Consider the following 15,215-nt stretch of genomic DNA (forward strand, 5'->3'; position numbering starts at 1 on the left):
AAGTTGATTTAAAGAATGTACACACATTTAGGGAGGAATTTGCAACATAAATGAAATCTCCATCAGAATAGAACAGTATATTTTGAATTAAATGATGTGTCCATATTCTGTTCCTCAATTTTTTTTTCATATATGAAGTATTAGAATAGTGACCATTCTAATTTTGATGCTTTTTTTGGGGGAACATAAGCACCAGTAACAAGTTTTTCTGAGTTTTGTGGATTATAATTTATTTTGGAAGGTTTAAGGTTAATGCTAATCTTGCCTAATAGATCGTTCTAAAATGCAGCAGAAGCTGACATTTATTTTGAATCTCAAGCTTAACCTTATAATTAAAACCTCTTAGCACTGTGTGAATAATGAAATAGAGAATGACAGATGTACTTCTTTCCCATGAGAGAAGACAGACATGATATGCTATCAATCCCTGTTGTATGCTAGAGGTGTGATTAATTATTTTACTTAAAATATATTACCCAGTCTTAACTCACTGTTATTATTTAAAATCAGTAGTGTATTGGTATATAGATTTTTACTTTTATTTTAAATGAGAAGAAAATTCTGTATATTTCCATTTTAACCATTTGCTTCTCAGATACTCATTTCTGGATTCTGAATACTGAATATGACCACTTGAATTAGGAAGAAATAGGGAATTTGAACAACAGTTAACACCATTAGAATATTACCTTATATTAAACTGGCTGTAAAGTTGAAGCAGGATTTCAAGCTATTCTCTGCACTGATTACTCTCAGGAGAGATTTGAGAGAGAATTAAGATCATAATGACTTCCTGAAAGTGTTCGAGTATGGTGCTGCTGTGAATGCTGGAATATGTACGTACAGCAGTAGAGTCTGATGTACCCTGCAGATAGATCTGTATCTTCTGTAGCATCTTGTTCCATGGTTCGCCTAGTGGAACACATCAAAAGTTATAATGGCAATGACACAACGAACAGTTTTCTGTGTTGATGGTTTGCTTTTCTTCTCTTTTATTTCCTATTTTTTGAGGCTAGGACCAAAAATTGCCTCCCTATATTTTATTTTCTTTTAATAAAGAAAAAAATTTCAGGCTTAGAATGCCTTTCCCTGCTCTGGAATAAGTGATGTTATCTTTCTATTTGTTTCCACTCCCCCAAACATGTTTTAGAGATTGCAGTATGAGTTTTCAAATGCTTCAGCAAGTGCCTCACTTTGACTCCCAGTAGACATGTTTCCATTGGCTTTGGCAAGACTAGACTCAGAGCACAGCTGATGGTTTGAAAAACCTTTTTCTGTTTGTCTTGGTTAGGAAGCAAAAAAAAAAAATCATTCTCAGAACAAGTCACTTGGACTCAATTGCTTTTAAGATGAGAGTAGTCTAGGAGTTTCCCTTTGTATGATCCATTAGCCAGGATTTGCAGTGGAAAAGGTTTTGGGAGGTTTTCTTCTTCCTTTTGGATCCCTGTCTAGAAGCATAAAGATCATTTCTGTTTCTACATAATTTCTACTAACCCAGCAGATCTGTTTGTCTAGGTGTGCTTTGTGCTCTAATTTTAAGTCAGTGTCCCAAATGAAATATTTCTTGTTAAGAATTGGATATTATTTAAAGCATAATCATGATAGAGAATGTACCAACTGAATGTCACTTGAGAGATGTGGCAAGGCAGATTCACACTGTGCCTAGTTGAGCATCTGTAAGAAATCCAATTGTTGTAGAACTCTAAGGCACAAAAATCGGAAATTTTCCTTGACAGTGTCTCAGATATGTTAATTGATGTGGCAGACAGACCCAGAAAATCAAAAGCAATAATGTGATCCTCCCACCACTTAACATTAAGTAGTGGGAGCCTAGGATTTTCAGTCAGAAATCTCTGCTTACCCCACTGTGCAATTCTACTCAGACTCTTAAACCTTTTATTAAATATAAATGAAAAAAAAGAGGGAAATATTTGTAGTGTAAAGTTTTAAGTAAAGCTTTCATTTTAACTCGTATTTCCTTTTTCTTTAGCTTTAGGGAGTTCTTACAAAGAAGAATCCTGTTAAGTATTTCTTTAAATCAATATTAAAGGTAACTGTCCTTTTTAGCAGAAAAAAAGCTACTTGATGCAAGCTTCAGCTGCAGCTGCTGCTGCTGGAATTTAAGCCTCATTCCTTGAAAACAAATGCATGGGCATTGAGGGAGGTGGGACCACATAAAAACAGACCATGTAAATTTCATTTCTTGTGCTGACTTCTACTAGCTGAGAATGCTTGCTTCATGTGCTTTAAAACTGATTCCAGGGTTTGGCATTTTTCTCCTAGCATTAGGCTGTGAAAGATATTGCTGTAGCTACAGTTTTGACTATAGAGTTACAGTCCTATCAGAAGAGAAATGTGTTCACTAAGAATGGTTAAACAGAGGGGTTAAAAAAAAAAAGAAGCAGCAGGCTTTGAGTTCCACATGTATTTTCACTGATCTCAGACTCGGTACAGCTATGAGCTGCATTGCTTGGCTTTGTGGTCTGGACTTTTCTTAAAAAAAGCATGTATATATGTGTATATTGTAAACTTTTGTCTCACCTAACCTATACACAGGTATCTATACAGTACACAATGAAAAATCTTCTTGAGGTAGGAGGTGCCTGGTTGAGCTAAATTTCAAACATCCTTTCCTGATAAAGCAATAACAGGAACGCATTCTTGCCTGGATGTTTTCAGTATAAACGTGGAATTACGGGCAAGGATTTACTTAATGACCCAACATGTTTATGTGTACCAGCACTATCATTTTAGATTCTGTAGCTTTTGACTTCAGGATTGCTTTACTTTGAAATCAAATGTTGCTTTAGGTTGCAGTTTACTAATTAGTAGGCATGGTTCATATTCCAAGTTCATAATTTCTTTTGTATTATTTGAAAGTCGGCCAGTGGAAAAAAACCTGCAGTGTTGCACAAAGATAACGACATCTAAATTTTTTTTTCCACTGAATATTGTGTAATATTGTGCTGCTTGTACTGTTGCATTTGTTTGATAGCATGTATTCACATTTACTTCAGTAACAGCAGGTAAAGCTTATATGCATTTTGTTCTCTAAATTATTTCTCACATGGAGGTCCACAGATCAGTAGGAATCCACTTTTCAATAAGACTTCCAAGCCTGAGATAAATTAAATTATGCATTAAACAGAAGTTGTCCAGATGACATTTTTAAAATAATGTAAAAGTGATTAGCTCATGATGGCCTTTTTCAAGGTATTGTCCAGGGAACAGTTAAATTACTAGGAACTCTATCAATAAGAGTAATTGCTGTTCATCTTGTAATAGAAGAAAATTAGCTGCTGAGCTAATCAGAACTAGGCTTTTCATTGACAAGGAATCCAGAACACAAGGTTCTGAGTCTTCGTACTCCTTCTTTCTTCTCCTTTTCTATCCATGCTAATATTAGCACCATATATGCTTCATATATGTGTCATGAGAATGTAGGTTATGTGGAGCAGCTGTGTCAGTGTTCTTGGGGAGAGAGACTGAGCTATGAAAGTATCCTTTATGAACATACCCTTTATTTGTATATATTATTAATACACAGAAATCAAAATTTAGACACGACTCCGTGGGAAAATAGGTTCTATCAGTTATTTATCTTTAATGGTTCTCGGGTATAAATACAGGATACTCTAGAGGTAGGGACAGAATGCAGTGACCAAAGCATGATGCACTTTAAAATGTAAAGGGAAATCTGGCTGATTGGAGAGCAGTGTATCTGTTGGACTCCTGTGTGAGCAGGCACATAGTACACTAAAGTGCACTATATAGATGCTGGTTTGATTTAGATGTCCGTGGGGATAAGTGGTACTGAAAAGTTTGCTTTATCAGTAATTTTGTGCACTGGGCAGGACATCATGTAGAAGGGAATTTTTTCGTTCTTTCAGAAAGTCTCATATGGCTACATCTAGTACTTTTGCAATGTATACTTCCTTTTATGATTTTTTTCATGATAATAAAGATGCATAGTATCCAAATGATTTTATAATTGAGTGTTTAAATACTTTTGCTAAATAAAAGCTACTCTAGTAAAGGAAGTTCCACTTCCACATTTGTGATGTACTTCATATAAAGTTAGAAGTAGCTGTAAGAGTAATAATTAACGTTGGTTGGCAATAGCTTCTGTATTTGTCAACATATTGACAGCTTTTGGAATATTTTCTGAAATGCAGCCTTTTAGCTCCCTTAGTTTTTATGCTGTCTTGTAATGGTGCTTCACTATTAATAGCAAATAACCATAAGTAGAATGATCTGTTAGGAATATATTCCTTTGCTTTTCATTGATAGTATAGCAAAGATTTTACGCAATTAAAATTAACTTTTGAGAACAGGCTGAAAGCGTCTAAATAGTCATTCCATGAAAATGTAGAGAGGAAGACGTGAATGGATTTAGGAAAACATAACTAATTAAAGAGGAGTAAAACTTCAATGAACATCTGTTTTGAAGGGTCGAGATTATACTTTGAGTATACTTACCTGTGAAGAAGCAGTGAGATGGGTTCAGATAATTTTATACGTCTCATATGCAGGCTGTAAGAAGTGTTTTGAAACTCATGTAATTTTTGTGGATGGATGGCTTACTGCATGTCATGCATCCATACTGTGAATAGTAGTAACTGCAAATATCACCTTCACCAAGGACTCTGCAAATATCACCTTCACCCAGGACTCTGAGTTCTTCCTATATTCGTCTGGGTCCTGTTTTCCTTGGTGACCACAATTATGACTGAGGCGGAAAAGCAGCTCCAGAATGCTTCTCAAAAGGGAAGCCCTAGACAGTTTAAATCTCTAGTACCTCTTTAATAAGAACTCGTCCTTTAGCTACAGCTGGCTATTTAACGAGTTTGGAAGGCTGAACAAATCATACAATTCCTGGCATTGAAGAATTTTGTCAGTGATACTTTATGCATTATTGTGGTTCTAGTCTGACTTGCCTTTTTTTTCCTTTTTATTTTTAGGTTGGGGTAGAGAGATGATAATGTGTGTAGTATGGGACACTGCCACAGAAGTATTCATTGTGTATTATCCTTTATAAGTAGAAAAGGAACCGTAAAACTCAATTCCTATGATAGAAATTAAAAACTAGATTTCAATATTAAGATTAATAAGTGGAAAATAAACTTCTGTTATATACAGGTCACTACTTAGTATTATATCTACTCCCAAGCAGGAGCCCATGTATTAAATCTTTTATCTTAGTTGTAACGAAAACTTCAATGAAAGTGTAATATGATCATCAATGTAGGTTCAGAATTGCTTTGTATTAAAGAAAGACTTTAACTATAGTGTGATTAACAGCAGATCATTATTCCAGTATGAGGTGGGGATTTAATGACATATTTACCAGAGGGAGGTTATTAAGTTTTGTATGCATGGGTAGAAAAGAGGGACGACTGCCTAAACAAAGTAGTCATTCCTATAAACATGGGAAAGAAAAGAAAAAAAAGAGAGAGAGAAAAAAAAGACTGGAGATGGGAATCCATCAGGCAACAAGAGTGGCAGTGGAGAGACCACGGTGGAGAGATTTACTTTAGCCACTGAGTTTAGAAAGAATGACAGTAGAGTGGAGTAATGATGTCGATCCCCTCCAGTTCCCTTCCAAGTTTCAGGATTTTATTTTATTTCTTTAAATTCTAGAATATTCTTATTGTGGACCCATAGTTATCGTATTAACTATAGTTAACATACGATGTGTATTGGTATAGTATTAACTCAGCCTTTGTTCAAATGGTTTCAAAGCATTCTTTTTCTTCTCTCTTGCCAAAATTAAGAGTTCCAGATACATTAGACATTTTAGAAAGCATCCGTAATGATACTTTCTGTAGTTAGACATTTGAAACTAATGCAGTCTTGACATTGCTTTTGCCATTGGTCAGGATTTCATCCCATATAGACAAGATGTATTAATAATTTTCTATGCTGCATACTAAGGCATGTTGAAATTGTAGTCTGTAATGGCTCTTCTTAAACTGCTGTGGTTTATATTGTCAATAATCTGAGGTGGAGAGCACCTATTGACACATGCAGTTCTTTACAGAAAATAAACAAATTGATGTGCTAGTACGGTGTTCTTCAAAGAAGATTGCAATTGAAGTAATAATATTTTTTAAAAATACTGCTTGTAGGAAATGTCTTAGGATACAGCATTAATATCCATGAAAAATCCTTTGGTTATAAAGTATAATATATGTGGATAAATCTTACTTTTCTCATTTGTTTTTGTAGCTTGCACGTGCAGTGGACATGCAAATATTTGTCACATGCAAACAGGAAAATGTTTCTGCACAACTAAAGGAATCAAAGGAGACCAGTGTCAACTGTGAGTACAATTGAATGTAGCCTGAAATTATTGTAAATCATTCCTAGTGTATAGTGTTTTTTTCTTTTTTTTTCTTTTGTTTTTGGTTCTGGATTTTGTGATTTATCTGACAATGTTTTAGTGATTAATCTAGTGTTTCCTGCATTTCTTAGGGAAGTTCAATATTATTTAGTGTTTTCTTAAAGAGTGACATCAGAAATATCAGAAACATTTTGCACATGCTACAGATTAAAAAAAAATATTGTAAAAAGAAGTAGCTGCAGGACTACCTGTTGTCTTTTTTTTTTTTTTAATACACTTGGTGGATTCTAAGTTAAAAATGTCTGCAAAATAGGTAATTATATTCAATATGTTTGTCACATATCTTCATCAGGATCTACAATAATTAGATTTTTAGCATTTCGGAAACATGTTTAGGTAGACAGTATTTTAGAAAATTTTCCACATCATTAAATACAGAACATGGGATTGTATAGACTTGTCATAGAAAGTACAATTTATTATTTTTTTTTAATACTGAGATAGCATATTGTCTTTGTTTAGACGAGGAGTTTGCAAGCTGAAGAATAACTTTAAGCATAAAAAATAGGAGGAATAAGAACAAGGAATAACTGAAGTGAAGTAACTTGTTAACAACTCCCTAATGTTAACTATGAATAGCCTTGTATTTTTGTTTCTTTCAGTTCATTCTGTCCTGTACATCCAATAACTATGATTTTTGTACCTTAAAGTTATAAACCTTTTAGGATTACAGTTATTTTAAACAGTATCTGTCCCCCAAATTGTCTTAGCAATTTTGGTTGGAACTAGGGAAAAAGGCTAATAAAGCTAATTCCTCTCCAGCAGGGAGAAGGGTGTATTCTAACTGACATGAGGCATATGAGACACTTTCACTGGATTTGCAGATTCATCCTTGATACACTTAATTAACTGGCTTGCATTCTAGCCTTAACACCTTGCTTGATAGTAGAGTAGAGTCAAGGAACAAAAATGCCCGATGCAGAGGCTATGTGTTTATTCACAAGAACGAGCTGTGCTGACAGGTATACTCTTTAGGTCATACCTCTGGGACTTTGTGTCTAGCTAATTGGAGACTCAGGATGAGAAAGGAAACGAAGACAAAAGCTGAAGAGTTGCATTTTCTTGAAACTCTGAGTTAAATCTTCACTGATAAGTTACATTTTTTTCTCTTTTTGTGTCCAAACACTCAATCAGTTCTAGATGTTAATGATTACCAGTGTGCAGCACGGGAATGTTTTTGCCATTTTGCCTGTATACAAGGAATGGAAAAAAAAAATAAAAATCTACTCTTGTATTCATCATAAAACTCAAACAACAGGAAGGAGTTTCTTTGCTCATAATAATCGTTATTACCATTAAGCCTAAAGCACTTATTGTAGATCTCTTTGTCTTGTGTCTGTCTTCTGTCTCATCATCACCTTCTCTGGTCTGACTGGAAACTTTTAGAAAAAAGTTGCATACACTTGGTTGCATTGCTCAGATGTATTGGTGTACTGTCCTGAGTTTGTCATAAAATATTCTTATATTACATTTATTAAACAAGAGAGGAGGTGGTTCTGGTGGTGGATTTTCCTGTCTTGGTCAAGAGTTACAGCAATTCCACAACATGGAGAAGAGTTTTGAATTTTGACTTTTCCAGAGTAAACTTTAAACTGCAATTTCAGACTGAGATTCTCCAATTTTGTCTCACGTAATACATTCTTCTTCCTAGTTTCTTACATAGATCAAATGCTTATCCAGGGCAAGCTGTGGTACTGAAGCTTTGGAACTCCAAATATTTTCTTTTGGACAAATAAACTCTGTAATGAAGCTATTTTCAAATTGGTATTGGCTGTGATCAAATTTCAGTTGGTGAGCTTCACATCTGTTTGGTTCATAGACAAATATTAGCATAAAAATTGAATTTCTTGGCTTAAGTCCTTTCCTACTGCTATTCTTTAAAAAAGTCAAAAGAAAAAATACAAAAACAAACTAAAAAGACTGTGAAGACTGTATACTTTATGACAGCACATGTAGAAAGAGACCAGCTTTTGTTATAGACACTATGAATATATTACAACACTACCTAGGATAATGTTTCAGTACTATAGACTAACTGTTAAGACCACTGGATTTCCCCGAGGAAAGCTGGTAACCAAAAATTTAGATTTTTAGTACATATCATCAAACAATACGCTAAGGATTTGTCATTTTACTCTTATACTTGGTTTGAGAAAGTGTGAAACTATTCATATCTGAAAGTTTCAGTCAAATGTTATTTTTGAATTATTGCCCTTAGAATATCAAAAGATGAGGAACATAAATAGGTCACTCCTGATCTGGTCCTATACTGCTGTATAATTTGTAAACATCATATGAAGAATGTGAACGTAATCAAATTCATATTATATCTAAAAAATACAAAACTATTTTCTCTGTGAAAATTATCCTTACATTCAACACCTGTTTTGAAAGTCCCATATTATATTGTCAGAGTACATACACTGGTTTTATCTGGAAGGTAAGGATGATTTTAAGTCTGCTCAGTGCTTTACTCATATTTATTACTTTATTATATTCTGCATAAATAATCTAGAAATTGATTCAAGTGAAGTGTGAATACTGTTCTCCATAGCTCTGTATAAAATGCTTTTTTGCCACTCATTAGATAGGCTGTTGTGCAATCTCAGCAGCAAACCTATAACCTTGTGATTTCTAAAATAAGGATTTCTGTGAAAATTTGAAACTCTAGCTGTTCGGTGTGAAAGTTAGATTTATATTCCTGTCAAGAACCCTATTGATTAGAAAGTCTTAGCTGCAGGGCTGTATGTTATCTCCCTCTTTCCCTCCCTTTGTCTCTTCCTCCCTCCCTCTTGTGCTTTTATAGCTGCACCCATGTGCAGTACACACCATGCCTTAGGGGCAGAGGTTTTAGGAAATCAAGGAGACCCCCAACACGTGCTTTTCTCCAAGTGAGAGCTGCAGTAATCTGTAGAGAAAACAAGTAGTTTCTTGTCTTGGGACTGGCAAACTGTCTGCTCTCACTGACTGCCTTTTTTTTTTTTATTATTATTTATTAGTATTTTTCCCCTCAACTCTCAACTTAAAAACAGTCTTAATGTTGCTTGTCTTCTTGAAGGCTCTCATATATATATATATATATACACATATATACATATATATATATACACACATATATATGTATATATTTTACCCATTTCAAAGTTGTCTTAATCTCTGAATTGTGCTGTTGCATACCACAAAGCACAGTGCATTTTAAATCAAAATTATTGGTCTAAAGCGTTTCATAGGATACACTTAAATTCTGTTTTACAATGTCTCTTTAATGACGTGATACAATTTTTTTTCAAAATATAAATATTTATATTTCCTTTAAGTAGGTAATTTCAGCTGATGAAAAACTGTAGTGTTCTACCAGTCAAGATAACCTAACTTGAATGCTTTGATTATTTAATGTAACTAGATTATAAACCAACATAAAAAGATATGAAGGAAAATTTTTCTTAATTTTAATAATGAATGCACATTAATAACAAGAGGAAAATAATATTGTCTTTAAACATATTTTAAAGTGCAAACTATTACTTTAGAGTAAGTATGTAAATATTATATTTACTTAATTGTCAGTAATATTTGATTTGGTCTGTTCACACTCTCATTGAACTTGGTCTACAGAGGCTTCAAAGTTTCTAGAAGTTTGAGTGTATTCCTATGCAGGTTTATATACAGAGAGAAGTTTTCAGGAGTGGGCCTATGGAAGGAATATGCTATAGGAAAATTTCAAAGTTAAAATTTTGCCATTACATGAGAGGACTTCTACTGTAAGAAAAATAGAAAAATTGCAGAGTGAATTGAGTAGTTGCATCACTCTTTTGAGAAGTTTCAGTATGTCTGGGCTCTCCCTCAGAGACAGCTTTCAGCTGTAGATATCTGTAGCTTTTGTTATCCCTTGTAAACCTGTGTAAATATAGTCAAATTATGAGCTCATGAAAATCTAATGTTACAAATGCTTGGTGGAAATTTTTCACCGTAGTGAAATTTCAGTGAATTTTTTTTTGAAGCTTAGTGAATTTTTCAAATTCTTCAGTCTTTACTGTAACATTTATTGCATTGTGTTTCACAATTACAGCCATTGCCATAATTCTGGGGAAGGAATCAAACTATTTTGTTAAGTACTTTCCACTCTGGCAGTTCTTAGGATGTTGGATCTTTTGCCATTTGATCATATTGCTCTGTTACTTTTACATATAGGATGGTGTTTGGCATGAGGTTGTTTTCTCCTTGTTCCTGCTGAGTCCAGGCTTTGAGTTTTCCACATAATGGAAAACTTACTGTCCTTTCCATACTTATGTGTATTACTCCATTAGCTATTATGTTTCAAGAAGAATTCCAGCAAAATCTGGCATGTAGATCCTGGTGAGTTTAGTGACAGCCTCTGTTCTTATCTAACACTGAAAATTTTATCTTGCTTCTGTGAGGAGAAGCCCTCAGCTAGTTCTTGAACAGCTAGATTATTAGGCTTCTAAGGAGAACAATAAAATAAAACTCCCACTTCAACATTAAATATGTTTAAAATATACTAATTTTCTGCTCTACATGTAGTAACTACTGCCAGATCTATGAAGGACTTGAGATGCTCTTTTCGTTTTTTTTTTTTTTAATTATGTTTCTGGCATCAAATCATTTTTATTTAAATTGTAGCTTTCATTTAAACAATATTTCTAGTATCAAAGCTTCAGAACACGACCCAGATGTACTCTAATGTCTTAAAAACTCACAAGGCAAATACCAGGAACTAGAAATATTTGAGATAGTATTTAATCTAAAATTTGAAGGAAAATAAAGCTTGTGCTTTGGAAGGGGCTTTGTGTAGTATTTTTAATGGGTTTTGGCAGTACTGTATGTCACTATCAGCTTTTTTATTGATCTTTCTCACTGCAGTAGGTTCACATCCTGTTCTTCAGCAGAGTCAGTGCACGATGTGTAAAGTTCAGGAAGCTCTCTGGGACCTTTGAGTTGTGGGCCCTGTAGATATGAAACAACACTTTTCGTTAAGAATTGTTACATTGCAAACATTACAATATATCTGGAAATTTGTCTAACTGTAAAACTGGAGAAGAACTGGAATTTGAATGTCCTGTATTATTCCTAGTAAGCAATAATCTTAGTGAAGAAACAAAGAGGAGCTGGTGGTTAAGGGAGCAGCTGCGGACACTTAGCCAAGAGCTTTGTAGGTTGGTTCTTTATTGTGGGTCAGTTGTGAATGTGTTAAATCCAGAGAACACTGCAATATCAATATGCAATATAAAACTAGTTATGTTAGCTTTTGGCACAAGACATCTTGCTGAATTAAAAATGGTACGTGTGATTTGCTTAGGTGTTCCATTCTGGTGAAATATGCTTTTTATCTTTCTGACTTCAGTATTAATTGTCTGGAAAAATGGGAATGGTTTGGGGGAGAGAGAATTCTTCATTCATGGGGATAAAGTCATTTTGCTCTTGGCTTTTAAGCTGGCTCTTTAAGAAGTAACTGAGTGTTACACATATATACATACATTCTGTATAAAACCTACATATATATGTATGGCTTTTGTTTTAGCAAGCTTGCCACAGCAGAATCTACTCACTGCTAGGTTTTGGTTGTTCTCAAATATATATATATTTTTTAAAATATTAATTATTTCCTCTTAAGTCTACCTCTGAAAAATACAAACTGAAGAACAAAACAGACTTTCTTTACAACTTTCTAGGCATTCTTGGCTGTAAAAAAGGAATGCAGGCAGTGCATGTTTCTTGTGCCCAACCAGTTTATGTTAGTCTGCATGCCGGATATAGCATTAATTAACTAATATCTTTTTTGGTTTCCCATTTGAAAAATATCTGCTGATGGATTTTCTTTCAATGTAAGTGAATCAAAACACTTTGTTTTCTAAGATAAATAATAAATAATTGTTCGTCCTGTGCCATGACCATACCACTCAGTGACTGTCATTTAAAGAGTCTGATTTGCTTTGTGCAGAATGTATCAGTGAAATGGGGAAGAGGGGAGGCTGCCCAAGTCTTTCAGAGACGGCATGCCAGTGAGAGACCTAGATTCAGTTCTGTTGTTCAGGATGCATCTGGTATAAAACAAACCTTCTTTATAAGTAGTACTAGTAATTTTTAGTGTCAAGCATTGCTACAGTTCTGATTGTCTAAGGATGTAGGCAAGGCAAAGCTTCTACCTATTATTTTTGTTAGAGTAGCACAGCTGACAAGAATAGACAAGCTTACAAGCTCTTTAGGTCTGAAATAGAACTGTAAGGATTTAAAGCTAAACACAAATTAAGGACAATTATTCTGCCTTTAATTAGTTATGTATCATTTGGGTCTGGTTTGGGATGAATTTAGGAGTGGGTAGGATGATAATGTTTACTGTTATACTGGAGAAAGAAACAGTTCCCTAACTGTTAGAAAGATAGATACCTAAGACGGTATCTATGATACCTAGTATACAGTGAATTTGTGGCCTAGCTTCTGTTTTTGTTTTTAGAAAGTGATTGGTAGATGCTGAGGATATTGCCATGATGCCTAAAAGAGGGGGGAATGGCTGCATGGCTTGAGTTGCCTTTACATGCTGCATGGGGCAAATGTTAAAGCAGACTGGCACATATCTGCACAGCACAACACTTTGTCTTGGTCTAAGAAAGAGCCAAAAGGAGTTGCTAACTCCACCCCCCACCCCCACCCCCCCAACCGTTGAAAGTGATGCTGGGGCTGTGCTGCACTGAATCCTTTAGGTTGTGCAATGAAAGCAGTTGTGCTTCTCTGGGTCCACGACTAGAACTTCAGTTAAGAGCTAGCAAGGCTAAGGCTTATGAAAAGTAATTTAAACCAAAATCAATATATACAATTATTACGAAGCACCTAACCCAGTGGGAAAGATGCATGCAGTTATGCCATCTCTTGGCACTGCTTCTATGAGAGGATGTAAAAGGAGACGAACGTTTCTTGTAAAATGGCTGACATAAATCTCTGTTAGAATTCCAGAAGAAACTTGTGGGAGGTTGCTGGTAGTGCAGACCAGCTTTTTTTCCAACATGCATTTCTCCCAATCAGTTCTCTTTCCTAATCTGAATGAACCAAACGTCCCTTTAGTCTATTATTTCTGCCCAAATACAATTTTGGGATTCCCATAAGTCATAAATGAATAGATCCCGTTTGATTATCATGGCCACTAACTCTGCCAGCCACTAATGAAATTATTCCATTCTTTTCATGGTGCTGTGGTTGGACTATAACTCTGTTGTTCACAGCAGCCTTAACAAATCTTGCAGATCATAAATTGTCTTGTATAGGATAATATGTGAAATACTTTAGTAAACTACATTTTGCTGCTCTGTATTAATGAACATCAGTGCCTCAGTGTAGTCAAACACTATGTACCTAACCATTTTACATCTTCAGTATTCACTATACCTGCTGTCAGATTCTAGCTGTTTTTCAGGCAATAACAGCTGCTCTACCTGATGTTTTGAATGTTTCACACCTGCTTGGTGAGTATTCCGACCCAGCCATTTCTGTCCAGAGAAACTGTGTGCTGGCTGAAGTCCAGTAAATAGTCTGAATCTGTAACTCCCAGTTGTCAGAAACACACCTCGGCAATTTTACAGACCACTAAGAAACTCTACAGCCTTGTTGTCCCTGGGCACCTGACTGCTACCTGTTCGTTCTATGGGTAGCTGTGGCACTCATTCTGTTTTTGGGATTTCTACTCTATACCCTGGGAATCTAACAATTAGGTGGTGAGATAAAAAGCTTTACTGCACATGTCTCTGTGGATTTGGGCTCTGATCTATCCAGTTTTGATGCTCTTTTTGTTCCATTGTGTCCTTCTTAAGAAGACAGTGAAGTTGCAGTGTTCTACCTATGTAGTTGTCTCTTTCTGAAGTCTGTTAAATCTTTCTTTACACCCTTTAAGTTAACTACTATAAGTTAACTACTGTAGATTTTAAGAGTTAAAAATCCTAAATCTCAGATGACAATGTTTCATCCTCTTCTTAACACAAAACCACACTTTTAACCTCAGATATTAAACGTATTTGGTGCAGGAAAGACAGGAGAGAAACAGTGATACAGATTTGCCATAGAGTTGTTTGTGCCTTTCTACTGCTTTGGTTATAAACTTAGGGATCACTTTATAGATGGAAAATGAAGTAATTGATGACTTTTCTGGCTACTCATCCTGCTGTCATCAGGAAAAATCCTTCTACTGAATTGACGCTGACAAAAACAGATATTTGAGGGGATCTGTCTTTGAAATTTTTTATATATACTGGTAAATAGTAACTGATTAAATTCAATGTATGTTATTTTATATTATCCACATTGTTATTATTATTGCTGAATACTGCTACCAAAGTCAACTTTGGACAATTAACTATGGAGCAGAATGGAGCAAAGAGATATTACTGAATAAGAATTAAGAATTAAGAAGAGTTTTTTTCCAAAGATTTAAGAGTAAACACTCCTAGTAAACTTTATGGAGGGCAAAGCTTTTTCAAGGTGGAAAATAAATGTTACTAGTAGCATTTTTTATGGGCTGCTTATCTAGAACAAAGAATTTGATGTATCTGATTATTTTTGACTCCATGAAGCACTTAAGTCAGATTTGATACACATATGCATTTGAAAAATCGGTGATACCAGAATGATTTTAATATCGTGTTCTTGCTAAGGAAATCTTGTCTAATATGTGAGATACAGATCAGCCTTAAAAATGGTTGGTCAAAATTTTTTTGCATCATTATCAGCCCTTTGTGACGGAGAAGAGACAGAGAATCAGTGTGTTTCCTCACATGCTCCCATCCTTGCCGTTGGTCCTTACCAGCAT

At 34.9% G+C, this 15,215-nt stretch overlaps 1 protein-coding gene across 26 annotated transcripts in view; it reads left to right on the top strand.

Annotated features, from left to right (window-relative positions):
* The window catches only part of ATRNL1 (attractin like 1), a 519,713-nt gene that overhangs the window by 176,260 nt on the left and 328,238 nt on the right, over positions 1 to 15,215 (top strand). For all 26 annotated transcript variants that reach the window (XM_083844108.1, XM_083844135.1, XM_083844109.1 and 23 more), the window contains one exon: positions 6,229 to 6,322. In XM_083844108.1, coding sequence (XP_083700234.1) covers positions 6,229 to 6,322 — 94 coding nt within the window. The remainder of the gene's footprint in view (positions 1 to 6,228; positions 6,323 to 15,215) is intronic.

Source organism: Anser anser, assembly GCF_964211835.1.
Source record: "Anser anser genome assembly, chromosome: 7".
NCBI lineage: Eukaryota > Metazoa > Chordata > Aves > Anseriformes > Anatidae > Anser > Anser anser.